Source organism: Gavialis gangeticus, unplaced genomic scaffold (genome assembly GCF_001723915.1).
Source record: "Gavialis gangeticus isolate Ggan-Ray unplaced genomic scaffold, GavGan_comp1, whole genome shotgun sequence".
In the NCBI taxonomy this organism is placed as follows: Eukaryota; Metazoa; Chordata; order Crocodylia; family Gavialidae; genus Gavialis; species Gavialis gangeticus.
Window position 1 is genome coordinate 47,771,120 of NW_017728997.1, and position 25,305 is coordinate 47,796,424.

General features: G+C 46.9%; 1 protein-coding gene across 3 annotated transcripts in view; it reads right to left on the minus strand.

Moving 5' to 3' along the window:
* RNF123 (ring finger protein 123) overlaps positions 1–25,305 on the minus strand; it is a 145,547-nt gene that overhangs the window by 97,464 nt on the left and 22,778 nt on the right. Inside the window, exons 13-25 of one of the 3 annotated variants that reach the window (XM_019505162.1) lie at positions 21,296–21,388; positions 21,066–21,139; positions 20,392–20,509; positions 20,061–20,160; positions 19,457–19,518; positions 18,410–18,481; positions 17,377–17,497; positions 16,387–16,488; positions 15,173–15,279; positions 14,224–14,422; positions 5,342–5,487; positions 4,692–4,775; positions 3,868–3,975 (exon numbers count right to left, since the gene is read on the minus strand). In XM_019505162.1, the coding sequence (XP_019360707.1) occupies positions 3,868–3,975; positions 4,692–4,775; positions 5,342–5,487; positions 14,224–14,422; positions 15,173–15,279; positions 16,387–16,488; positions 17,377–17,497; positions 18,410–18,481; positions 19,457–19,518; positions 20,061–20,160; positions 20,392–20,509; positions 21,066–21,139; positions 21,296–21,388 (1,386 nt within the window). The remainder of the gene's footprint in view (positions 1–3,867; positions 3,976–4,691; positions 4,776–5,341; positions 5,488–14,223; positions 14,423–15,172; positions 15,280–16,386; positions 16,489–17,376; positions 17,498–18,409; positions 18,482–19,456; positions 19,519–20,060; positions 20,161–20,391; positions 20,510–21,065; positions 21,140–21,295; positions 21,389–25,305) is intronic. The other 2 variants (XM_019505163.1, XM_019505164.1) reach the window with 2 other exon arrangements.

The window sequence follows — 25,305 nt, forward strand, 5'->3', positions numbered from 1 at the left end:
GATCCACTTTCCTCCCTTTCTTGAAGATAGGCACTACATTGGCCTTCTTCCAGTCTTCGGGCACTACACCAGAGAGCCAGGAGTTTTCAAAGATCTGTACCAGGGGCTGGGCTACGATGCTCGCCAGCTCCTTGAGTACCCTGGGGTGTAGATTGTCAGGGCTGGCTGATTTTAAAGTATCCAGCTTCTCAAGGTGTTCCTTCACAAGGTCAGCATTGATGGAGGGCAGGGGATCTCCCTCACCTGGACTCCCTTGTCTTGTAGTGGGCATGGGCATCCCATGGGACTGATGAAAGACTGACGCAAAGTACTCATTTAATAGGTTGGCTTTTTCCTGGGCGTCAGTTGTCAGTTGCCCCATCTAATTCAGCAGGGGTCCAGTGTTGCCCTTGCTTTTCCTCTGGCTCCCCACATATCTGAAAAAGGACTTTTTATTGTCCTTGATGCTCGAAGTTCATCCAGTCCTGCTGACTTATAGATATCCAGCCTCACTAGCTGTTCTTTTACCAGCTCTACAATGATTGTTGATAGGTGATCATCCCTACAGTGACTATTTGGTATCATATTTGCATTCAGCAGGCTATCACTCTTAGACTGGTGGAATACAGATGCAAAGTACTCATTCAGGAGTTCAGTTTTGTCCTTAGTGTCAGTGATCAGATGTCCAGATGCATTGAGCAGTGGTCCCACGTTTCCACTAGTTTTCTTACTGTTACCTACGTACCTACAGAAGGACTTCTTATTGTCCTTGATTTCAGTTGCTAACCTGAATTCAGTCACCACCTTTGCTTTTCTAATCTGCCCTCTACTGGTGTGGGCCAATCTTATGTAGTTCTCCTTAGGGCCTATTCCTAGCTTCCATCATTGGTAAGCCCTCCCTTTTCTTTTTCAGAAGATCTGAAACTTCTCTATTGAGCCAAGATGGCCTTCCAGGCCCCATGTCACCTTTTTTTTTGTGTACAGATATGGACAAGTTCTGTGCACTGAGGACAGTGTCCTTGAGGAACAACCACTCTACATCCATACTCTTTCCCTACAGTCCATGGTCGCATAGGGCATTACTCATTAAAGTCCTTAGCTTAGTAAAGTCAACTTTTTTGAAGTCAAGAATATGTACCCTTACTGACAGATTTCCCAGCCTTACGATGGACAATGAAAGTGACAGTGACATGGTCACTGTCACCAAGGTTACCCTCTGTCATCCAATCACTCACCAGGTCATCCCCCTTGGCCAAAACTAAATCTAGGAGCACATTTCCTCTGGTCGGTCTGTATACTTCCTGAGATAGGTACAGCTCATCAATACAAATCAGGAATCTATGTGACCAGTCAGATCTGCTTGAGTGTTCTTCCCAGGAGAGGTCTGGGTAGTTAAAGTTGTCCATAATGACCATTTCCTGTGCTCTCGCAGCCTCTTCCAGTACTCTGGAGAATTCCAGATCTAGCTCCTCACCTTGATTCAGAGTTCTCTAATGTATTCCTCCAGTTAGGTCCCTTTCGCCACATACCCCCATATCTGGACCCGGAGGGTATTAAGTCACCCTTCCTTAGTACCAATTTCAGCTTCCAAGAAAGTATACTTACTGCTCTTTTACATATAGAGCTACACCTCCACCCTTTTTCCCTATGTGTAATCCCTCCCATGCAGGATGTAACCTTCTATAGCTATGGTCCAATCATGGGTAGAGTCCCACCAGGTCTCTGTTACCCCTATGATATTGCAGTCCCTTCTGGAAAGCCGGAGGGCTAGTTCCTCCTGTTTGTTCCCCATGCCCCTGGCATTTGTGTACAGCCATTTGAGCCCTCCGCTGGAGGTCCTCTGTTTCCTGCCACATTGTGGGAGTTCCATTCCCTCAGCTTGTGATGTAGTGTCTTTCCTGTCATCTCCTGTTGTAATGGAGGTTTGTTTGCTGGCCCCTGGGTTTGCTCCACTTGTTGTCTCCCCCATCTCTTAGCAATGTCAGTTTAAAGCCCTGTCCAGGAGGTCCGCCATCCTGGCTGAGAAAAAGCCTTCCCCTTCTGCATGAGGTGGATACTGTCCCTTCCCAGAAGACCTCTCTCTCTGAGGTGCGTGCTGTGGTCAAGAAAGCCAAAACCCTCTTGGCAGCACCATTGCCAGAGACTTTGGGATACATCCATCCCTCCTAGGCCTGTAACCAGGAGGACAGAAGAGAAAACTACCTGCACCCCCAACCCTGTAACCCCAGCCTCCAGAGCCTTGTAGTCACTCATGACCTGGCCAGGATTGCTCTGAGCCATGTAATTTGTGCCCATATGGATGAGGAGCATGAGGGAGTAGTCAGAGGGCCAGATGAATTTAGGAATGCTCTCTGCCACATCCCGGATATGGGCCCCTGGGAGGCAGCAGACCTCATGGGCCAGAGGGTCAGGGTGGCAGATCACTCTCTCTGTCCCTCTCAGGAGGAAGCCACCCACCATGACCACCCTGCATCTCTTTTTAGGGGTGGCATCTAGCTACTTCCCTTTATCCAGAGGCAGGAGCCTTTTACAAGGCTGCCTAGGCTCTGCCTTCCTGTCCCCACCCCTCAATTAATTAAACCAGCCCCACTTGAAGCGAAGCACTCCACAAAGCTGCAAACACAAACACTGTCAAGCAGTCACAAGTCAAACAGACAGGACAAACCACACACCCAGAATTTCTGGTCTTCAGATCACTAGCTCCCAGCAAAAGCTCCTTAACATAGTCCCACTACTGAGTTGCTCCTATCTTTGACGCCCAGATGGCAGATGGGTGAGGTGAGGTGAGGGAGGCAGAAGCACAGAATCGTGGAAAAGTACGTCTGGAAGGCACCTCTGGAGGTCACCTAGTCCAACTACCCACTTAAAGCAGGATCACCATTATTCAACCATCACAAGCAAATTCTTGCCTAACCTATTACTAAAACTACACAGGCTACCCTGTCACACATCTTAACTTGCCACAGGTAAGGTAGGGGAACAACAGCAATCAGTGCTGTGCTGCTACTAGGTTTGTCAAAATACAGAAGAGAACATCTGCATGAACAGAATCTAGGTCGCTGCTAATTGGCTATATCAGGTGGTCCGGTTTCTCAGAGAAACTGAACCACCTGAGCCTGCCTTTTAGATTGCTGGGTCATCTGGTCAGTCTTTGATTGCTGTTGTGTCTGTTTTTCCCCCAATTGTTTCCCCTACAGAGTGCTTGAAAGCAGACTCTGACTTGAGGCTATTCGTCTTGAATTCTGGGGACTGCGGGTGGTTCAATTGCTCTGAAACCTTCACTGAAGGAGAAACCCAGCTGAAAAGGGAGAACAGGGAGGACATGAGGTGATAAAACAGTCAAACTTCTCATCTGGAAGCATCTCAGGATGTCTGGAATGGTAGCCTTAGCATGCATGCCCTTGTGTTGTAGAGTGGGGCACAGTGGCAGGCAGATGGAGAAAATATCAGGAAACTCTTAACAGTTCTCCTTTCTCCTGCATACACATCCCACAAGGAGATCTGATAAACAGCCTTGAGCCAGCTAGCCTCGAACAGTGTTTCATCCCCTCCATTTTCTTTGGATCTTATAGCTGATGCTTCTGGGAAGGACTCACAACACTGTGTATCCAGGCCAGGACAAAGAACTGGTCTGTGTTATGACTGAATTATTAACAAACACACCCCGGGACAGGAAGGTTTCCCCTGCTCTCTTCTGACTAGCCGTAGGGAAGAAAATGCCTTGATGCAACTGAGACTGTTCTACAGAGAAGCCTACTTCACAATGGAGTTGACATTTGTGGCAAGATAGCCAAGCAGCAATCCCACCTACAGGGAAAAGGCTCCTAATGTAGCTGGTCTGACATTTATAGTCATCCTGTAGCTGTTGCCATCACACTCCTTTCTTACCTTGGAATAGATGGTGACGTTGATCCAGGCTAGGCGACGGCTCAGGTGGTTCAGTTTCTCTGAGAAAACCTTTTGACTTTTCAGCAGCTCTTCATGGATATCCCTCCTCTGAAAGGACAGCAGAGGAGGTGAGGAGCAGAAGATGTACTTTCCCCATTTGTACCATCACTTTTTTGAGCTGGATGAACAGTACAGAAAAGGTTCCCCCCTCTATGTCTGCTCTCTCTAGCTAGGAAAGAGCTAATAGGACCAGCTACTGGCCTTGCCAAATAGAGCTGCTCTGCAGGGTGGAACGGGAGCTAGAAACAGGACAGTTAGGGAGGATGCAGTTACTGCCCTCAACAGCACAAACCACCAATCCAACCCATGGATGGCTGGATACTAACACCTTGGTGTCCAGATGTTTTGGGGTCACCTACCGTCAGAGGAAGCTCTTTGAGGGTTTCATCTGAAAAAGTTAAGTCTCCAAGTGCAGTAGCAGACAAAAGGAGACATAAGCTCAGCACTCATTGGGAGTGTTTCCTGATTGGGTCCTACAAGACACACCAGCCAGCTGCCCTTCCACTAAAGCCTGAAGCACCTTATCCTCAAATACCAAAGAAATAGGGAAGCTCCACAGGGACAGCAAAATCAGACCAAGTGTTTCTGTGAGATGAGCAAAAGCATAAAAGCAATGACCAGCTGCAGTATGCAAAGGTCACTCCCCAGCTTGCTTTGCTAACAGATAAGGAGGCAAGAGGCACTACTGGCTACTCCTCATACAGGCAGCAAAGACTTTCACTTTAATTGAAGAGTTCCAAAAAGGAAGCTCCAGGAGCACTCACCCTCTTTGGACAGCGACTGATCTTCTCCTCCGTGTCTTTCAGTGCCATAGCATATTCATTCACATCATCTGACACACCCACCATCTGAAAACACAAGCCCAGCAGAGTAGTATCAGCCTAGGGCACTTCCAGGCACCTTAGAGAGAGCCAAATGTTCAGCACGCAGATCACAAGGAAATGGCATTGCCCAAACCAACAGTGGAGTATCAGTACTCTGCACCCTTTGGTGGGGCTGCTCAGACACCAGATAGAAAGCTTCCATGATTAGCTCTTACTGCAGATACTAGAGGCTGCCTCCAGCAAGTCTGTCCAGCCAGAGCTGCTTGGTAAGTGACAATACATCATGGCTGTCAAAGCAACCACAAGCCACACCCAAGTGTGACAGATATGTTTGGTACAGGATCTATAGTCTAATGCTATATATAGTCAGCATATAGTCTATGCTGGAGACATATGTTAAGCACTGAAGCGATCCCTTCCAGTCACTCCTGCCAGGGCCTTTATGCTGTGACCAATCCAGTGACGAGAGAAACAGAACTGTAGCTCAGCCAGAGGTCAGTTCTTGCCCAGGTTGGCTGTAAGGAGGCTGCCTTTTACCAGCTAACAGGACAGGAGGAGGACTGAGCTCTCCTCAGATAAGTTCTGCTCACCTTACCAAGCTGCTGGTGGACACTGAGGTTATACATCATCACTATTCCATCCAGAATTTCCAGAAGGGAGTTCTCAGTGACAGGGTTCTCTGGCTCCTCAGGGGGTCTGCCCAGTAACAGACCTTCATTTCCATGGCTGCCTTCAACTGTAACCCATCCCCCAAGACAAAAAGATTCTCAACGTGGCATAGCTAACAGCACAATCCCCAGGCATAACTCAGAAAAGCAACTGCCCACAGCCTCCCTGTACTCTCCCTTGGGAGACAACTCCACAGCACAACTCTCCTTCCTTACCCACACAATTCACAAGGCTTGCTACCTCACACAAGGAACTGACAGCACAGTGCATCAGCTGATTAGTAGCTGCAGTTCTGCTTTATGTGCAGCCTCACGTCTTCCACAGGCTTAGTGAGAAGTGTTCACTTAGTTTTTTGGGAAAATATAGACTGATAAGAGGGATGCAAGCCTCCATACTTCCCCATTGCAGCTAGGGGGAGCAGAGGTATTCATACCACATAAATGAGCGAACCCAGCAGCCTCCTATATATTCAAACTATCAAATTTGGGCAAGATCTGGAAATAGGCCCCTAGATCTGTAGTCAGGTACTGATGGTCAGCCTCTGAACACCAACTGGACTTGGGCCATATCACCTGGAATGTAAGCTCTCTCTGAATGACCCAGAGCCTGGCTTTTTTCGAGGTCACCCTGCAGCATCTATCATCTACTCTGGCAACAGGATCAACACCATAGCTTTCAGTCATCAAACTGGATGTGTTTATAAGAACAAGCATTGCCATGCTGAGCCATACCAACAGTCCTTCTAGCCCAGTATCTTATCACTGACTGGCAACATGTAGTAGATGCTTTGGAACATGGGTGTTCAACCCCCATGCCATGGGCCACATCGGACCCATAGAGCTGTGTCATTTTGCCCAGCAAGTTTCCCCACATGTCCAAAAATTTGGCAGAGGGTCAGTGGTAGCCACTCCCCTGCTGCCAAATTTCCAGACCTGTGGGGAATCCCACAAGCTGAAAAGCATGGCCCTGCACACTCAACTGGCAGTGCAGGGCTAGGATGGTGGTGCAAGGCTAATCCAGGCACATCATCGTCCACAATCCCTCCTGATCAAGGACGATCACTCCCACGGGTGACATAAAGGGTAGAAGTGCACCGATATATCAGTCTATATTGTATCGGCATTAATAAAAGGAAATTCAACATTATCAGCAATTGGCCTTCTTTGGCTCATGAGGTCAATAATGTCACAGATAAATGCTGCATGCATGCATGCAGCCACAGCAATTGCACAGCCAGCCTGGCAGCTTGGAGAGCAGCATTCGGCTGGTAAGTCTGTCGGGGTGGAGGGGCAGAGTGGAGGGAAGGGGCCTAGGGTGGGGCAGATTGAGGCCCTCACAGTGAGGGAGGGAGTGGGGCTAGGGCAGGGACACGCGCTGCCCAGCCAAGGCATGGCATGGGACCTAGTCATGAGCCGCTCGTCCGAAGACCATGGGGAAGGAGCAGAGAGCAGCTCCCATTGCTGTGCACACCCCTGGGGCAGGCATAAGGGATGTGTGCCTCCTAGATCTGCGCACGGGACAAAGGCTGCCACTGTGGGGTCGGGCTGCGCTCAGCGCAAGCAGAGGCGACTCTAGGACTGGGGATATAGGGTGGGCCCCCATAGCCCCCCTCCCAATGTCACTGCTGCCTGCAGCCCCAGCCCAGCGCCCCTGCTGAGAAGTGCCTGGCACCACCCCCCAGCCCAAGCCCGCAGCAGCAGCCTGCCATGACCCTGCACACAGATCTGGGGGGGCACATGGCCCCCATGCCTGCCCCAGGGGTGTGCACAGTGGAGGGAGCCACTCCTCCCTCCCCACAGCCTCCGGACAAGCGGCTTGTGGTTCTGTCCCGTGCCCAATCCTGTCCCAGCTGGACCATGCCTATCCCAGCCACAGCCCCCCTCCTTCATGGTGGGGGCCTCAATCTGCCTCCCCCCACTCCTTCCCCCCAACAGACTTATGAGCCAGACACTGCTCTCCAAGCTCCCAGGCTGCATATCGGCATTGGGATTGGTATCGGCCAATATGGCTCGTTAATAATCAGCCATGAGTATCGACCCAAAAAATCTTTATCAGTGAACCCCTAGTAAAGGGCAGTAGATGAGAGTCCACTGCTGACTAAGAAGGACAAACCTAGAGCCACAGACTCTCTGGCAGACACCACAGATGGTGGTTACAGGGAAGGTTGGACCATGGATTTCTCAGTCATTTTCCTTTCCTTTTGTTTCTGTAGTTTTTCTGCCTCCAAGACAAGACAGTTTTCCTTAAAGTAAGATGTACCTTCTCTCACAAGGTGTTGCCATGCAGCCCTGTCCCAGGTTAGTTTTTCCCAATTTGTGATGACAATACCACACTTATTAATGTTTGCCTAGAAAATGTCCTTGAAACATTTCCTCTGGCCCCTGCATGTCCTTTGTCCTTGGCTGAGTTGAGAGTATACCAGTTTTGGTAAATGCAGTTTCGGCATGCGCACACAATGTCCTATCCACTGCAGTTGATACTGAATAATCAATGCTTCCACACTCGTGGTGTTACTGTCAGTGAGGACACTGGCATCTGTGCAACAATCTTCCCATTTTATGCTGAGGATCTTTTGCAGGTAGCACTGGTGAAAGTGTTACAGGCTTTTCAGGTGGTCCATATAAGTCACCCAAACTTCACAGCCCTAGAGAAGAGTTGGGATTACCACAGCCTTGTATAATAGGAGCTTTGTTCAAGTCCTGATGTCATGATTGTTGAACACACATTGATACAGTCTTCCGAAGGCAGAGCTGGCACATCAGATCCTATGCTGGATCTCCTTGTTGATGTTGCCCTTCTTTAATAGATGGCTGCCAAGATATGCAAAATGTTCAACATTCTCCAGCTCCTGTCCATCAAAAAGGATCTTCGCCCGAAGAATTGATGGACCTGGAGTAGGCTGGTGAAACACCCTTTCTTCCCCAAAGTTAAAGGTAAGTCCCAGGCACTGGTATACTTGAGAGAAGCAGTTAAGGTCCACTTGTAGATCCTCCTCAGTATGTGCAAGTACAGAACAATCATTGGCATACTGAAGTTCCACAACAGAGACTGAAGTAACTGGTTTTGCCATGGAAGCAGGAGAGATGGAAAAGATTCCCATCTATCCTGTACTCGATGCTGATGCCATATGGCAGACAGTCACAGATGAGCACCTTGATGACCACAAGAAGGAACAGAGAATTGGTGCAATCATGCAGTGCCCTGCTTGATGCTAGTTTGAATGGCAAATGGCTCCATAGGAGAGCCATTACATAGGATGGAGGCAGTCATCTGGCCACAAAGGATTCTTAGGATGGTGATAAATTCTCCTGAGCAGACAAACTTCGATAAGATCTTCCACTGAGCCTCATCGTTAACAGAGTTGGAGACTTTCGTAAAATTGATAAAAGCTGCATACAGTTCTGGGTGTTCCTCTTGGCATTTTTCCTGAACCTGCCAGGATGCAAAAATTGTGGCCATGGTGCCTCTCAATGGTCTGAAGCTACACTGAAACTCGGGAAGGATTTCCTTGGCAATAGCGAGCAGTTGGTTCAGCAGAATTCAACCAAGGATCTTTCCAGCAATGGAGAGGAGGGCAATACCTCGATAGTTTCCAGTCATTATCTCCCTTTTTAAAAATTGTTACTATATTGACATTCCTTAGGTCAGTGGGAATTTCCTCAATGTTCCAGTTTTTAAGAAACTGTGTGGAGCTTGTTGGTTATAGTTTCCCCTCCAACTCTAAATCCCTCAGCTGGTATACCATCACAGCCAGATGCTTTGTTGTTCTTCATCTGTCTTAATCGCCTGGTGGACTTCTTTAGAGGTAGGTGGACTGGCAAGTGCTTCCCTTCATGGAGCGTCCTGCTGTCTTCAGCTCTAAGTGAGCTGAGTCCGCAAGAACTTGGTCCATACACAGCCTTGATTGCACTGAAGAAGCTCCTTGTGTCATTACTGTCAACAAATTATAGGGATATATTTGGTAGCCATGTTGATCCGAGACAAAAAGAAACGCAGAACTCTAAAACTCTTGGTTCAGAGATAATACCTTTTATTAGACCAACTAAGAAATCACAAAAAATTATCTTTCTTTGCAAGCTTTTGGACCCATGTACTCTTCCTCAGGCTTAGGGACAATTAGAGATGGTACAAGTCCTCATAGGTAGAAAAATTAACTTCATTTTGCACAGAGAAAGCTGAAGATGGATCTCTGTTCCTCTAGGTCCATGAGAGTTCCTTTGTGTGAGGTGCTCTTTGATTGTGCATATAAGGCAAGATTCCTTCCCTGGTGGTGTCAGATGGCAGAAAGGCAGGGAGGTGTAGAAATCTCTCTTTGTTGTTTAGTAGTGAAGCTTATAATTCCCAAATAGGCTAAGATTAGGCATCTTCCATATTTCAGGGATGTATTTGGTAGCCATGTTGGCTATCAACAAAAAGAAATGCAAAACTCTAGAACTCTTGGTTCAGAGATAATTTTTCAATGCATTTTTTTTTGCAATTTTTCAGTTGGTCTAATAAAAGTATCATCTCTGAACCAAGAGTTTTACATAATAAATTATTCGATTTATTTGTCTTGTATTCCCATTTATTTTTGATTTCTCAAATCTTCCTCTGGGCTTCAGCTTGAAGCTGTCAAAAAGTTCCCTGCTTCTGACTGAACCTACCATGATTTTGTCAGTCACACAAAGCTTCTCTCTTCTGAGGGGGAAAAGTGTTGATGATCTCAGAACTATTTTTGCCAAATCAGTCTTGATGGCCTTAGGTGATAAGGCTACTGATTCCATGTAAACCTCATGGATGGTCTCTCTTAGAGTTCATCAATCTTTCTCAACACAAGTGTTATCATTTTTAATCCCAAGATTGGCAAGTTTCTTACTGAGAAGCATTTGGAGGGCTTTGTGGTGTCAATGGGTCTGAAGGCATTTGATGTTGTACTGTCTTTGGCCTGACCTGTTTTCCTGGGAGGTCCGTTGCTTGCCTGGAGCCGAGATGTCATGGAGGAATTACTGAGACTCATCCAACCCTCTGACTACTACCCCACGCTGCTCGTGAATGTGGGCAACAATGATACTGCCAGAGCAAGAGTGACTCCAGGGCTCTGGGTGCAAGAGTGAAGGAGACCGGGGCACAGGTGTTGTTTTCTTTGATCCTTTTGGTCCAGAAGGGCCCAGGCAGGACTGGACAATCCTGAAGATCAATGCATGACTGTGCAGGTAGTGTCACTGACAGGGATTTGGCTTCTTCGACTACCAGATGTCCTTCCAAGAAGGAGGATTGCTAGGAAGAGACGAGATCCACCTGATGGAGAGGGAAGAGCATCTTTGCAGAAAGGCTCATTAACCTAATGAGGAGGGTTTTAAACTAGGTTTGCCAAGGGATGGAGACCAAAGCCCTGAGGTAAGTGGGGAAGCAAGAGACCTGGAAGAAGCACAAGGAAGAGGGGGCAACAGGGGAGGCTTCCTTCTCATTATTCCCAAGAAAGTAGGGCAATTGGCCAGTTACCTCAGCTATCTGTACATGAACACACAGAGACTGGGAAACCAGCAGGAGGAATTGTAAGTCCTCACACAGTCCAGGAACTACGACGTGATTTGCTGGGACAGCTTGCATGACTGGACTACTGTCATGGATGGATATAAACTGTTCAGGAAGGACAGGCAGGGGAGAAGAGGAGGAGGAGTTGCACTGTACATAAAAGAATTGTATGATGGCTCAGAGCTCAAGTATGAAATTTGACAGAGGGCTGTTGAAAATCTCTGGGTTAAGGTTAGAGGGAAGGAAAACAACAAGGAGAGATGTCATGGTGGGTGTCTACTATAGACCATCAGACCATGAGGATGAGATAGATGAGGCTTTCTTCAGATGACTTGCGGAAGTTTCCAGAGCACAGGCCATGGTTCTCAAAGAGGACGTCAATCACCTTGACATCTGCTCCATGGGCAATACAGCAGTGCACAGGCAATCCAATACGTTTTTGGAGAGCACTGAGGACAACTGCTTGGTGCAAGTGCTGGAGAGACCAACTAGGGGCCACGCTCTCTTTGACCTGCTGCTCACAAACAGGGAAGAATTGGTGGGAGATGTAGAAGTGGATGGCAATTTGGGCAACAGTGGTCACAGGATGATAGAGTTTAGGATCCTGAGGGACTTTTCCCATCCCCCCCCAAACTACAGAAAGGATGTGGACAAGTTGGAGAGAGTTTAGTGAAGGGCAATGAAAATGGTTATTGGACCAAGGCACATGACTTACGAGGTGAGGCTGAAGGAATGTGGTATATTTAGTCTGCAGAAGAGAAGAGGGGGGATTTGACAGCAGCCTTTAACTACCTGAAGGGTGGTTCCAAAGAGGATGGAGCTAGACTGTTCTCAGTGGTGGCAGATGACAGAACAAGGAACAATGGCCTCAAGTGGTGGCAAGGGAAGTATATGTTGAATATTAGGAAAAACTCTCTCACTATGAGGGTGGTGAAGCACTGGAACAGGTTACCTAGAGAGGTGGTGGAATCTCCATCCTTGGAGGTTCTTAAGGCCAGCTCAACAAAGCCCTGGCTAGAATGATGTAGTCAGGAATGATTGTACATTGAGCAGGGGATTGGACTAGATGACCTCCTGAGGTCCTTTCCGACTCTAATTTTCTATGATTCAGATTGCTTCTGATGTTTCAGTGCAACCCCGATGGACATGACTGATCTCACTAAATGATGATCAGTTCAGCAGTTATCACTCAGCTCCTGAGCACTGCTGCTTTAGAGGGAAAGCATATCTACAGTGATTTCCCTATCACACCCTCTCTGGCATCCAACATCCTTAGTTAAGGGATGACAGGTGATAACCACTGACCTGACTGTTCTAATTAATAGCTTCCAATGGACCTGTCCTCCATTAATTTGTTTAACCCCTTTCTTAACTTGGTTGTTGCTATCTGCCTTTACAATTTCCTGTGGTAACAAGTTCAACAAGATAAATATGTGCTGTGTACAAAATGTAATTGTTATTTAGTTTATAACAGTTTCCTATTAAGTTCAGTGGGTACCCCTGTTACTAGAGACAGAAGCTGACTGTAAAGCTGTAAGCCTGCTTGCAAAGAGGTAGTCTGCAAGTGCAGGCCGCAGAGGCAGGCTCCAAAGTAATAAGCCTGCTAACTAGTGAAATGGAAAACCCTTGTGCCCAGGTGACAGTTATAGGTCAGATGATCATAAAAGGGTGCAGCACAGAGCCATGTAAGCCTGGCCTCTGGGAGGGAGCCTCAGAATGGCGCACAGCCTGGAGTGAAAAGGAGTTCTGTAATAAGCATCACAGTAGAAGCAGCTCTGAGGGCTGAGATGGAGGAAGAATGACACGGTGGGTACCTGGGGAAGGCAGTGTGAGAGGGGGAGGGAAAGGGCTAGAGACCGAGCCTGCCCAAGAGACTGAACAAACAGGCTCAGGCTAGAGATAGAGACTGCCTGTTCAGTGAGAGAGAATGTGCTAAAGCCATTTTGAGGAGAGAGAACTTGCTGATAATCAAAGTTTAAAATATTCAAGCCAGAATGAGGCAGCCCGGAATAAGACATCTACACACGTATTCTAAGAGCAGCCTCCCAAATTTACATCTTATTTGCCATCAAAGCTGTGGCAGACAAGAACAGAAAGGTACCTTGGTGGGAGCGGAAGTGAGAAGCAGGATTAATAGGGCTGGCTGCCAGAGAGTGCCACAGCTGCTGTTTAGAGACAGATCCTGTTATAGCCCCCACCCTTTTATTCTGGGACTCAGTGAATAAGTTCCCTGTTCACTCTATTCCCCACCCCCACTTCATAATTTTTATAGACCACTACTACATTCTCCCCCACTCCCTTCTCCTTTGCAAATTAAAGACCCCTAACTTTTCCAGTTTCTTGTGGTATTAGTAGCTGGCTCCATCCCCATGATCATATTGGTTGCCCTTCTCTGTACCTTTTCTAATTCCACTGTATCCTTCTGGACATGTGGAGACCAGAATTGTGCACAGTATTCAAAATATGACCACACCAGGTATTTATGTAGTACTATCATGATGTTTTCAATTCCCTTAATGGTGCCCAACATTTTATTAGCTTTTATATTTTTTTTTCCTTTTTATCAACACTGAGCACAGAACCACTGTTTGGGGTTTTTTTGGAAAACTGCCTACAATGACTCCCAGGTCCCTTTCCTGAGTCATAAGAAAGGGCTTAGCACCCAGCACTGTACACATATGATATAGTTGAAGTTACTTTTCCCCATTGGCTGCCACTTTTTTCCTCACTGACTTGGCTTTGGGAGATTTTTCTGCAGCTCCTTGTTACCAGCTTGACATGTGCCTACCTGGAATAATTTAATATTGCCTACAAACTTTGAGATTTCACTGTGCAATCTCTTCTCTGGGTCTTTATGAAAATGTTGAACAAAACTGGGTCCAGGACAGGTCCCCAAAGGACCCCACTACTGACTTTATGTTTAAGGAAAAAGCAACTGCAGTTACTCCTGGATTTTACCAGTCTGGGGTGCCTGTATCAATATGAAATGTAACCTCAGCAAGCACACAGCCTTTGCTGCTCTTGCAGACAGCACTATCCCTCAAGTCACTGTCAGTGTTTATTCCAGGCTTTCAGTCCACATGCTGGCTTTGGGGTGGGTACAAATCTACTAACCGACAGGGGTTCAACTGGAAGAACAAAAATTCGGGCTGTCTGCACTCTGCTTGAAGAGGAAGTGGAAAGGACAATTAGTTCCTGAGCTTTCCCTGAATCTGTACCACCTGGCCCTTCCCCACCTCCCACTCATTACATGCCAGCCTCGGCAAGCACACAGTAAGGAAATACTCACTATCATCCTCCGTTCTCTGCTCTACACTCAGTGTACGGACTTTAATCTTCTCCAGAGAGCCCAGGGGCCGCCGTGGATTCATAAGGCTGACAGCTGCTGTACTGAGGAAGCGGTTGGCACGACCCAGTGTGGGTGAGCTGAGCCAGCTGGGCCTCGCCAGGGCACCCCCGACGGCCAGCGCAGCAGCTGGGCGCTGAGACTGAAAAGTCAGGGAGGTAAGTGGGTCTATTTACTGGGTTATCCATTAATTCAGTGCCGCCTTTTCTCCTTATCTTCCCCACTTGTTACAGGAAAAGCCCAATACATTCAGCTGACTCCGCTGCAGATACAGAGGGGCAGTTGTTGTGAATTTTATAAAGTTGTGTAGGACAGGTAAGGACTAAGAGATGCCCTCTCACTGTCCTTATGGCTGGACCAGCTCTGCAAGGGCTAATGTAATACAGACCCATCTGTGAAGCACAGAGAGAAACAAATATTTGTTCTCACTGCTAAAAGGAAGCAACCTCAGCTAAAAACTTCAGCTAAAAAGAAGCAGGCAAAGGAAGCAGAGCTGTACAGTAAGTATGGATCATATCCGCAGTTATTTTTTTGATGAGAGCTACACTTTAGATGAAGGCACCAGGAGCTGGCCTCACCATGGGGAGAGGGGAAACTTACTCGGATCTGGGGAAAATGGGTAGAAGGCAGAGAAAAGAAGCATCCCTCTCTAATTTAACAACAACCAGCTGGTCCCAACAAGGAGGCTTAGAACTTGTAGAAACATGTTACCTTGCCATGCTGTTTCAGACTGCCATGTATCTGACTGGTCCAAACAGCACTGGATCCAGCCCAGGTCTGTCACTTTACCAGTGCAAGGTTACTTCACGAGCCAGAGGCCGAGTTCACTACCCCTATTCTCATGCCTACCCAGGCCTACTGGTGCATTGGACAACTTCAAGATAAGGCTCACCTGCATCATTGACACTGCTGATTCTTCATCTTCATCAAGATCATCCATAGTTACAGCCTGCAGCTCCGCAGGATCAATCAAGATATTGGCCTTTGCTGCCAGGTCATCTGCCACGACATTAATGCTAAACACAGGGTTCACTATAGGACACCATCCAGAGGACAGTGGTGTCCCAGCACTTACATATTCAGATTAAGACCCTTTGGAATAGCTCCCAAAGACCTCACTCTCTGCTCTTAGACCCTCCTCCCCCCCGAAATTCATGCAGAGACTTCGGAGTGTATGTCCTTCTTCAAATCCTTCTTCATTCCCCTGGCTTCTTGGCAAGCTATTCCTTCCTTAATAACAGCATCTAAGAGGGCTCAAAACCAGACTCCGTAGGCTGCAAATGCAACATCAACAGCAGGGGTGGTACGGACAGCAGTACCCGTACACAAAGAGAGAGAGACCAATCCCTGGGCTCTGCCCATCAATACTCAATCATAACCTGATGAGAGGCCTTAGGAAGAGTAGAAACACAGAAAGAGGGAGCATTTGAGCTTCAGGAACTGTTACTGGAATGATTCAGGAAAGGCACTCCCAAATGATGAATCAGCACCTTCAGCAAGGACACACACTAGGCACTTACCTTCCCCTAAAGTCTAGGGAAGATCCTGCCTATATCTTCTTGTTGTCAGCAGAGCAAACTCCTGGTAACCCTGCTCCTATTCTCTTAGAGACATTGGTATCCACAATACAGACACAGTGAGACAACTGGACAACTGAACCATCTAGACAGCAAGGACAAGCTTGCAGTCCAGCAGGGCTGGTGACCTCCAGTGGCTATCCATCTTCAGAGCAAATACCCTACTACATTAACACTGCAACCCCTTCCTTTTGGCCTAGAAGGCAGTTCAAGAGTCAGACTATTGCAGGCTCACTGTTCTTGTCCTTCCTTCCTCGCACAATCCAGTCTGCATTACAACCTAGACCAGCAGTTCCCAAACTCTGACAGATTGCGCACCGCCAATTTAAAACGATACAATATTAAGTACTACCAGCATATTTTTGTCATATAAAATAATTATAGTAAATCTGTTAATGTGTGCCACTGGCAGGTTGTCTGGTACCCATACCACAGACTGGGAACCAGTGCCCTATACTGAAGGCTACCTGCAGTAACACAGAGCTTCCTGCCCACAATGGAGGAGCTAACCATCTTGCACAGCACTAACCTTTCAAGGTCTTCTTGAGATGAGACAGGAGGCCCCCAAGTCGCTGAAGGTCAAAGTAATCCACTTTGCCATTATAAAAAAGCTGAGGAGGAACATATGCCTCTGGAGGGAGAAGAGAAAATAAAATGTATGGCAAGGGTCTGGGGCCTGGACCAACCATTAAGTGCCTAAGAAGTCTACTAATATAGAATGCTTCTACTATGAGCTGAATCATAAGTCTTCAACTTCAAGCTGTTTATAGCCCAAAATACAACAAAGGGACTGGGGTGCTCCAAGGTTTCCAACTGGCCAGGAGCTATGTATCCGTAGCTGCCTCTTCCTTCAACAATCCAATTATTTCATGAACTTGGTGGACCATTCACTGGCTGTGCATAAAATATCCCAAACACCACACCACACACTGGCCATGCACGAGAGGACTTCTTTAAGGTGGCAATGGACATACCTCAGAGGAGGAGGTAGGCCTGGAACAAAAGGGGAGTGAAGGATAGTACTGTGGTGGAATGGAAAAGCCAGGAAGAGAAGGTGCATAAGCGGCTAGCACACTATTGTGCTATTACCCCACAATTTTGAGCTCACTGACAAGATCACCAACACTCCCTCTCCCCTTTTCCTCCTCTCCCCACAAGAGCTTCTCTATACAGGGGAACTAACTAGCATAATTACAAAGATATAACTGATGAAAAGGACTCTGTTCATAATAGACACACGAATATTGGTCAATTAAGCAGCAAAACAACACGGCCAGCAGAGCCATGCCAGTCTATTCCTACATGTAGACAAGTCTAAAGCACGAAAGGACTCAGGCACTTCAGGTGCAGGGTTATAAGAGGCCATTGCTACTGAACAGAATGTTAGTTTCTGGGTAGCAGCTCCTGGTCTCTAAAAGCTAGACTTAATTCTATATCCATACGTAGCTAACCAAGCATGGTTATGGCCTTGAGGATTCCTTTTTCCACTGCTAATTGCTGCAGCATGGAAAAGCCATACCTTCACTGTTTAAGGCTGCAGGGGTCTTTGCCTTGTGGTCATCCCAGTAGAAGCGCAAGGCCAAGATGAGCCGGTGTAGGAAGCATACCATATATTCTGGTGGGCAGAGCACAGTCAGATTCTGGAGGGGTGGAAAAGGGAAGAAAGGAGATTCAGTGAACGCTGAATGGCTCCTAGCAGGAGTGCTGGGCCTCTTCCTGCTCTTATCATTTGCACTTTTCTTAACATGTTATTTTTCTGGCAAAGTGTAGCAAGTCCATCCCAACACATACCCATCCACCTCAATGGAAGGTAGCAGCCTGAGCTCTCATACAATCCCTTTCCCTCCAAGCACCAGACATGGGCAGCTAGCACAACAAAATCAACTTCTGAGCCAGCCTGGCATCACCCAGCCTTCAGCAGCAATAAGTCAACCATAACCCCAAGTTTCAAGTGAAGCAGACAGCTAGCATTCTCTGGGAACATGCTTGCTCAACCCTCACCCAAGACTTCCCACGACACTAACAGACCTCCACAAACATTGGCAACATAGCTCCAGCATGGTCACCTTTTCATATGGGCAGAGATCCTTGCCACTCTTGCCAACAGACACAGCATTGCCAAGTCAGCAGAGAGAGCAGAAAAGGCCCTGACATTCAGTTTGGATAGACTCTTCTATCCCTGCAGGATGTCAGATGAGAGACCCAAGGGGATGAGGAAGTTGGGGTGCTTATTAGAATATTTGGCTTCTCTATATATACACCCATCCCAATGCACTAAATGCTGTCATTCTCCAGTGCACACAAGCCTGCCACCAGCTGTGTTCCCAAAGACAGCACTCCTAGGAGTTGCAGAAGGGCAACAAGAATATTTTCCTTTGCTTCTAACTTGCTGTGCCCTTGTTTGGCACCCATTGGGTCTCATCTTGTACATTTTTAAGAGGGAGTTACACCACCATGTTTGATGAGGGGCAAGAGGGAGATCAGTGGCCCAGGGAAATCACATTGGAAGAGCATGAAGCAAAGAGTTACTGAAGCATTGGTGCATGATTTACCCCTCGGTTGCTGGCATTTTCCTGAAGGAACTTGCGGAACTTGTTAAGAAAGATATATCTGGAGGCTTCTCCCTGCCAGGAGGAACAGAAGGATTTGAGTTTACCTGGGTCATGGGGAATAAACTGAAAGGTGCCACCTCTTGGTCCCCTCCACCCTCTGGATTCCTGCTCACCTGACTTAAACTTCATCACACAAAGAGCTACAAATGCCTCTCTTTAAAGATAGAGAGGCACCTAGGAACTTTTGAAAACCACATCATGCTCCTCTCTGTATCTTTAGATTCCTAAAAGCCTCTAAAAACTTGGAGTATACCTGGGTTTGACTGACTTGTGGGCCTTGGACAGCGTTCTCATCACAGGTCAAGTTTCACTCTTAGAAGCCTTAAAACTTTCTCCAGCTAACCTGCATGCCTAGAACATCACACAGCAGGGACTGCATCTCAGCAGGGGTACTGCCTGTATTACCTCCAAGAACCTTCCAGACAGTGCCATTAACTCCCCAGGGTTCAGACCATGTAAATGCATATGGGTTAATCAGCAGGGCCCTGATGGGATCTACCACTTCCATCTGGTCAGTGCAAGAACATGTCTAATGCATCCTGTACTATACACATGTCCAGAATCTTAGAGAGGCTACATAGTGCTGTTTGGAGGAGGCACATTATTTCATTAGAATCCAGAGGGAAAGGAAATTCAGAGGCCAGAAAGAGCTGCACACTCTGTATTTAGATGCGAGTTACTTAATACTGTGGAGGCCAAAAGGTGACGTGCAAGTGACCCATAGAATCACATAATGCAGATCACTGGCTTCCTGTTCTCGTAACACACAGATTCAAGTCTTAGTAAGCAAATTCAGCCTGGATCAAACACAACTCTGTATTCAGTAACTTGAAATCTCAGAGACTGGGATTCAGAATGTGGTCAGTGTTACATGGAGTAGACTGTACTCCTGAAAAGTACTCATGGAGACCTTGGTGAGGAAGCTTTGCCATAAAATACCTGCAAGTCCTTATACTAACAGTCAAAATACATCTTCATTCCACTTACCCCTCCTCTATCTTTGTTGTTCAGCAGCAGCTTCAGTATTTGAACCTGGAGTTCCTCCACCACTGAGACAGGAATAATTCAGCCATCAGATAAACTGCACTGGATAGCATCCACCCCATTCCCCCACTGCTTTTTTGCCCAACATTGCACATTGTACTTAAAGGGGTGACTGGCCCTTCACAGCCAAGCAACATGGTAGGGATGATCCTAGCACAAGTCAGAAAATTAGCCCCATCACTCAGAGTCTTCCCTTTCATACAAGGCCTGATGTGGCAGCAGTAATAGGGAGTGACCAAAGTAATTCTACCATTAGTAATGGGGAATGACCCGAAAGGGGAGCTCAGGCTTTGCTTGTGTACCCTAGAATGGAGTGCTGCAAGTCTGTGTAGAGCAGTGCCCCAGGTATTTGTGCTCTCTACCAGGGGACTGCATGGGCCTGGCTCTCACTGAATAGCCCAGGACAGATGGGAGTGCAGCTGGACTTTAAGCAGGCTACAGGACATCAAGACAATGCGCAGATTTTTCTCCCTAAGCTGGAGGGCACATGTTTAACCACTGCCCACCTAAGCCACTAGGTAGCAGAGTTCCCTTTCCCTTCTCAGACCTTCAATGCGTTTCTTGAGCCGCTGGCAACCTCTCTCATACGCACGCCGTCTCAGCCTCTCCTCAGCACTCTCTTCCTTCACCTCCTTGCTTTCCTTACCCTACATGGGAAGAGAGCATCAATAAGAAAGGTTAATAAAAATGTCTTATAATGCCCAGAAGGGCAACAACAATTTGGCCCAGACAGAGCACTTCAGGACTCAAGCCCAAGCCCACAGCTACTGCTGAATGGGGAGCAAACTCATACAGCTTCCAAGTGGGTAAGAGCTTTCCCTACCAGGATGGATCACTATCTGGAATTGTCAGGCAGTTAGAGGTATGTTTCTTCATACCTCTTTGGTGAAGCGGTTTGGCCACCAGGTGGTAGGAATGAGCTCCTGCAGACCAGCTTCTTCCACACGCAGGGGGCTCTTAATGTAGAAGAACACAACAGAACGAAGCACATCAAAGCTGCTCCAAGTTAAGGCACAAGCACAACTATTTGGTTGGGAGCACATGCAGGATGACAGGGAACTGTTCCACTGCACAGAGAACCTCAGCAGAAAGGAAAGCAATTCCACAGTCCAGAGAGAAGGCAGACATGTAAGCCTCTTTCCAAACAATGGAATCTCCAGGACGTGCTCAGATACCCAAGGAATCCAGCCAGCTGCCAAAGCACCAGGCAATGGCTGTGAAAATTGATCTTGTACAGTCTTTCAGATTCTACCACAAATCAGTCAAAAGGATACAGAGACTCTGTATGTGCACAAGCTAAACAGAAACATAGGTCAGGAAAACCCCTCCAACAGGAAGGTCCATGGGCTACCCTTCCTTCTTCAAAATAAGGCTCCACTGAGAACAGCACTGGCTATTCCCCTAGATATCAGAACCCCATGAAACAGCCTCCCAAAACATCACATTGTGTACAGAGACAAGGAGGCGTTTTGCTGGCAGTTGGCCAGGGTCTTGGAGATTTTAACTGCACATTCTAGAGGGCACATAAGATAAGAATAAATGCAAAGGATACAGGACATTGTTGAGCAGATATTTCCTAGATTTCTCATGCTTCAGAACTGCAATGGTGAGACGGAGATAGTGAATCTAAAGAGACAGGAGAAGCAGAATTAACTGCATAGTTCAGAACTGGCCAAAGAGCTGAGTTACCCACACAAACACAGGATTAATAATTCCTGGTCAAAACAGGATTAGTAAATCCTGGCCAGTCATTGCTTCTAGGGGCTTAGAAGTGTCACTTACCTGTAAGCCTAGGTCTGGGACAATGGGAGAGAACCTGTATGCCCGCAACAGGGACATCAGCAGTTGCTTGAGGCATTCATGCACTTCATACTCCTAAGAAAGATGGAAAAACATTCACTGGAAACAGACAGCATACTGCAGAGTGGAAGCAAGTGCACACCAACAGAAATGTCTCTTAGAGTCAGAAGGAGTTTGTCTTGAAACCAGTTGCTGTCTTCTGGATCCATGCTTATGACATTTGCTTGGCAGGAACTAGAATACCATGTGGGATAGTGACAGTTAAAAGCAGCAGTCAGATGTGGCATGGGGCAAAGCATGTTCACACTCCACTTTCCCTTGTGGTTTTTGTTAGTAACTTGACTTACTCACAAGCATAAGTCCCCTACAGATTTGGAGTCTCATTCTCAGGTTTGGGTTTTTGATGTTTTCACTGAAAGGGAGAATCCCCAAGTGGCACAGAGGTGACATTTGTGGTCCCAGCATGCAGCTTCCTTAAGATTCCCAGATCACTTCAGAAGATGAGCCTGCCATAAGGGCACTTTAACCCCTTCAGTTGTGTTCAGCTCTGAACCAGCCTCTAAATAAGGTAATGCAAAGCCACTTCAGCCCAGCACTGACTCGCAGACCAATTAACTATCATAGCTTTACCAAAACCAGAAGTTCTACTCCAAAGCCCTAGTCAGACAGGCTACAGTTCCCAATCCTTATAGATAAGCCAATATTACAGCCTAGGAGGACAATTTTTTGGAAGCTCACCAGAACTAAACCATAATGGAATGTATCACTGAGAACCTAACCACCTAAAAAGCAGGAAAGTTGACCGTTTTTGTCAGGACCTTCAGATGAGTCTCTAAAAGACTTGTTTGCAACTACCAATCACCAAAGAGATGAGTCATCTCCCAGACTGCAAGGGACAGGACTCTCTGGCATAAAGACCCCAAAAACCAATGAATCTCTTGAAGTTTAGAATAGTGAGGCAATGGAATAAACTGCCCAAGGAAACTGGACTCTCCATCACTAGAGGTATTCAAGAAGAGGCTGGACAGCCAGTAGTCGGGGATGATCTAGGCATAACTGCCCATGTTCTAGCATGGGTATTTTCCATGTTTCTGGGCTTTGTTAGTTGTCCCCACTCCCCCTGCCTTTTTTCTGCTGTGTGCATTACGGTGCTTTTAAGCCTTCCCAGAGGCTTTGGGTGTTGGCTGCAGCCAAGGCTGGGGACTTCAACTGCAGTGTGCTAATGTTGCTGCTGGGACCAAAGCCGGACATGCCTGGACAGAAGGTCTTGCGCCTCTGCTCAGGGTCAGCCCAAATCACCATATTTGGGGTCAGGACAGAATTTTACCCCACGGTCAGACTGGTACAGACTGTGGGGGGGCTTGCAGTCTTCTGTACCAGGGAGCATGGGTCTCTACCTCTTGAGCATATATTGACAACATTTTACAGAAGCAGCACATTGGTTGCTGTGGTTCCCCAGCTTTACGCACAGCAGGTTAGGTTGTTAGGTCTATGTTGTGGCAGGGTTGATGGTAGTCTTACGCAGAGTTTAGATTATGGTTGTATGGGATAGTTTGGATAAAGCTGATCCTGCCTTAGGCAGAGGGATGGAATAGATCAGCATTTCTCAACATGTGGGTTGCGACCAAAAAGTCGGTCACAAAAATATATGAAACGGTCATGAACAAAAAACTGGATCAACAAACTTTAAAAACGGATTCTCCTTTAAAGAAGAAAAACGTGGGAAACCGTGGCTTTTCCCTTGCAGGCTGGTAGAGTTCCAGCCTGCCACCCCCCACCACCCCAAACAGACCTTCCCCTGTCCCACACACTGGGGGTGTGGGGGTAGGAGGCAGCAGATCAAAAGCAAGGGGCACTGGGTTGAGACTGTTTACAAATGGTCCCTGGTACAAAAAAGGTTGGGAACCACTGGACTAGATGACCTCTGAAAGTCCCTTCCAGCCTATTTCTCTATGAGTAAGTCCACAGCTAAGAAAAAAAAGAAGAATCTGCTCCCCTAGGTTTATGTCAGCCCTTCATTAAGTGGGGGCTTTTAATTTCATCCCTGGGAAGGGAGATATGGCAACATGAGAGAGCAGGTGGGGATTCAGGCCCCTGAGCTAGGGTTCAACAAATTTGTAGAATACTCTAAAGTGGAACTGCATTATAGCTTCTGAGCCATGATACTGATGGGCTCAAAGCAGCTGCTGCTGCCCACTAGCCCAGTGCAACTGAAGAAGTGTGCAGTTCCCAGGAGCCCTGGGAAGTGTGAACCCAGCTACCAATGGACTGCCTTAACCTTATAATTTATGGAACAACTTCTATCAACTGGCAGGTTGCTGTTGCCAGTTCCAGGTCTAAACTTGCTGGGATACCAGCACCAAAGGCTTCTTAGATGATGCTTGACGAAGCCAAGCTCAAATAAGGTCCACAAAAAGGGATAAAGACCTTCTGCTCTGGCTCAGCTGGGGTCAGATTTGTGGGGGAGTTTAGGGTATATTTTTCATTAAGTTAACAAGGCGGCAATTGTGCAATGCAAATATCCACTGCAGTTTCATGCAAAATGCTGGACTGTAACATTTGGTTGTTCCTCTGAAAAGCTCTGTATAGCCATAAAAAGCAACTTTAATGCTTATTTTCAAGGCATTTAAACTTGTTTTTCAATTAAAGATAAACTTATTTAACATTAGATCTTATTTAAAAGTTAGCAATGATAGAAAAGTCAAATTCAAAAACAGATCTTTAAGTATTTGTCTTGTTACAAATTAAAGAGCTCCTATCAACACTCACTCCTCTTTCCTGGCCCTCACACAGCAGCTAGGACTTCCCAGCTCTCCATCAAGATCAATGGCTCATGAGAGCACCCTGTGATCGTGTTTTGGGAAAAAGAAAGAACTGACCATAACTGACACTTTCCAATTATAAATCCGTTTCTTCTCAGCTCCCTCACAAAGTCATCCTGCAGTCACTGCACTACAGAATGGCACACTAAGAAAAGCCATAACAGGAATGTCAACTGCTGATGTAAATTCTTTTGCCTTGTTCAGAGAGTGCAGCTAAAACAGCAAGGTAGCTGTGGACTGCAGCTAGCAAGCAATCAGGTCACATTCCAGATATCTAAATCATCCACTGGACCACCAGAGCAGGAAGGGAACAGGGAAAATTAATAAGTGTCTAGCTAAGGTATAGGGGTATAGGTTATAGCCATGCCATGGTGCTCTAAAGATGTAGGCAGACAAGGTTCTTTGGGTAAATCTGATATCTTTTATTAGACCAACTCAAATAGTTAGAAAAAATTTTCTTTGCAAGCTTTCAGGAATAAATACCCTTTGTCAGGCTGAGGAAGCATCTGCATTTGGTGTGTGCTCATCCGAAACACACCAAGAAAGCTGTAATATACAGCCAAGCCCTCAGATACCACCGAATTTGGACTGAGAACACCCGTGATTGCCACTGCACAAATCTCAAAAAGGCTTTCACTCAACAAAGACACTCCTCCACAGAGATAGATCTCACTTTTGAAATAGCCACCCAGATACCATGTGAAGAATTGCTGCAGTACAGAAGGAAAACCCCCGTGACTTGCACACCACTGGTTATGACATATCACCCCTCCCTGGAACCTATATGGAAAATCCTCAAATAATTGCAACCCATACTAGAAGAAGACCCAGTTCTTAAAGAGATCTTCCCCAGAACCACCCATCCTAGCCTTCAAACAAGCACCTAACCTCACAAACCTCATCACCAGAAGCAAACTTCCTGCAACCCAAAACGCACTGAGTGGATCCAGACCATGCCATGACAAGAAATGTAACACCTGCCAACATATGTCCACGACCCCAACAATTACTACACCCCACAACAGAATAATGAGGATTCCTGGATCCTACAGCTGCACCTCCAGAAATATAATAGATCTCATCAAATGCACCAAATGCCTTGATGGAAAAATATGTAGGAGAGACCAAACAACAACTGCTGTCCAAAATGAACACACACCGAAAATCTAC